Here is a 2,500-nt window from a genome sequence, read left to right as displayed (position 1 = left end):
CGGTCAGGAAGTGGTTAATATACAATTCGCAATCCCGCTTACCTCATCTCGCACTCCTTCACAATGGGTTCGCTGTTGTCCACCATGCGGAGAACTTCCCGCACATTCTCCTCCAGCCAGGACATGACGGACGGCTCCTTCCACAGGCTGTGACACCGTCCCACATACAGGGAGATCAGCTGGGACAAGGCTGCAGGCTGGCTGCACAAAAAAAACGTGTCAATGATTAATGTCCAAGAACCAGAAAGACGACAAAGCAGAGCGGACCGTCCATCCAGCAACCAAAGGCAACTACTGGCAGATGTAGAGGGAGAAGACCTCAAACTCGTGTGTTTGCACCCGCCTACCCCCAATCCAATCTGCTAAAAAAAACAGAAGGGGATCCGTCCTCTTCCATTGGAGGGCCCACAGAGTAGAGTAGGGCTGTGTCCCTGTCAGCTCTGCATATGCAGAGTGGACATGGACCCGTCAACCGCCCGCTCCGCTCATTGTGACCCGCGACCGTTTATCAAGTCGTTTAAGTGGCCCTCGCTCTTCAAAAGGTTGGGCACCCCCTGATGTAGAGAATAAACTTGGACACCTGGAATGTTTGCAACTGTAAACTGCCCCCCCCGGGTGTATAATACACTACAGGCCAACACTAATACAATGACACTGGAATTTAGCAACTCACATTTGAATTTTTTATCATAGTGACGTAATTTCCAGGGCTATACCGAGCTGTGAATGTGGAAATCGCTGACAGAGACTTACAAAGAATATTCAAATAGGTTCCCCATGGGAAATGGTGATATTTATTGATGCACAAATCACACACTCCAATAATCCTGTTTGAAGAATTACCGTATTTATCGGCGTATATCGCGCACTTTTTTGCCCTGAAAATCAGGGCAAAATCGTGGGTGCGCGATATACGCCGATACCCGCGCCGTGTTTGAATGCCTGCGCCAACATATACCGAGCTTAGTACATTCGGCCAGGCTCGGCTTTACTCGTAGTCACGCTCTGTGACGTTTATGCGTGAGAAGCCGAGCCTGGCCGAATATACCCGAGTGTACTGTGCTCGGTATACGTCGGCGGAGGCTTCAAACTGAGCGTGGGAAGCGGTGATTCGACATGAAGACAGCGCGGGAGAAGCCGGGAGGACACCATTGAGGCCGCAGACGGACGCCGAACCGGACGAGGCCGCCGGGCAAGATACCAAACCTGTAAGTAGTAAAATGTAATAAAATGTTTTTTTTTTTACAGGAAAAACGGGTCAAAATTAGGGGTGCGCGCTACACGCCTGAGCGCGCAATACCCCGATAAATACGGTAAATATACTACCAGATAATACATTTTGGAAGCAAAAAGGGATAGTAGCTCTGGAACAGGTATACCAAAGTGGCAACATATGTTCATTTCATTATTTAAAAACACAATACAATCTAGTAGACATTTTTTTTTATAGATTTTACAGCTTTTTAAAAATGTACCTTAGTTGGGTAACCGTTCCAAAAAATGAATGAGAAGCCACCACATTATCCGGCTGAACTCCACAGGCATCCAGAAGCGGTAAAAGAACTAAAAAAGGAGGAGAATCAACAGAAAGGAATCAAAACTAAAATATTTAATATCACAATCTCAGCAATAACAGAGGCCGGCAAGAGTCACCCAGGCCTGAACCCAAGAAGTTGCTTTAAAGTAGCTGTAAAGGTTTTTTACATTCGTGAATTCTATGTATGAAAGTAAAAAACCTTCTGTATGTAGCAGCCCCACCCCCCCAGCACCCCTCAATTACCTACCTGAGCTTCTTCTCTCTCCAGCGATGTCCACGATTCCCTCAGCCATCCAGTACACTCATTCTGATTGGCTGAGACAGAGCAGTGGCGCTATGTTCTCCTGCGGCTGTCAATCAAAGTCAGTCAGCCAATCAAGGGATTAGAGGGGGCTGGGGCCAGGTCTGAATGGATACACAGAGTTCTGACTCGACTTGGGTGCCCCCTTTAGCAAGCTGCTGGCTGAGGGTCACTCAAAAGGAGGGAGGGACTAGGAGCAGCAAAGAGGGACCCGAGAAGAGGAGGATCCGAGCCTTTACAATCACTTCTTTTGAACACAAATGTCATACTTACCTCCTCTGGGTTTTGCACAGAGTGGCCTCGATCCTCCTTTTTTGGGGTCCCCCAGTGGTGCTCCTGGCTCCTCCTCCTCATCGAGTGTCCCCGACGGAGAAGTGCTTTCCCTCGGGGGAACTTGTGCATGTGCGCGACGGAGAAGTGCTTTCCCTCGGGGGTACTTGTGCATGTGCACGACGGAGAAGTGCTTTCCCTCGGGGGTACTTGTGCATGTGCGCTCCCGTGTCCTGCTGCTGCTGCGTCCATTGACACAGACAGCAGGACTTGACCCCGCCCCCTGGGTCACTGGATTTGATTGACAGCAGCGGGAGCCAATCAAATTCAGTGACCCAGGGTCCTGTCCTGATTGGATAGATTGATAGCAGCGGGAGCCTTTGGCTCCCACT

General features: G+C 49.4%; 1 protein-coding gene across 1 annotated transcript in view; it reads right to left on the bottom strand.

The window, feature by feature from the left end:
- TCF25 (transcription factor 25) overlaps positions 1-2,500 on the bottom strand; it is a 31,626-nt gene that overhangs the window by 10,597 nt on the left and 18,529 nt on the right. The window contains exons 13-14 of the mRNA XM_040329649.1: positions 1,476-1,563; positions 43-201 (exon numbers count right to left, since the gene is read on the bottom strand). Of these exons, the coding sequence (XP_040185583.1) occupies positions 43-201; positions 1,476-1,563 (247 nt within the window). The remainder of the gene's footprint in view (positions 1-42; positions 202-1,475; positions 1,564-2,500) is intronic.

Source organism: Rana temporaria, chromosome 11 (genome assembly GCF_905171775.1).
Source record: "Rana temporaria chromosome 11, aRanTem1.1, whole genome shotgun sequence".
Classification (NCBI taxonomy): domain Eukaryota; kingdom Metazoa; phylum Chordata; class Amphibia; order Anura; family Ranidae; genus Rana; species Rana temporaria.
The sequence above is the reverse complement of the archived record's forward strand: the minus strand, read 5'-3'. Positions and strand labels throughout refer to the sequence as shown.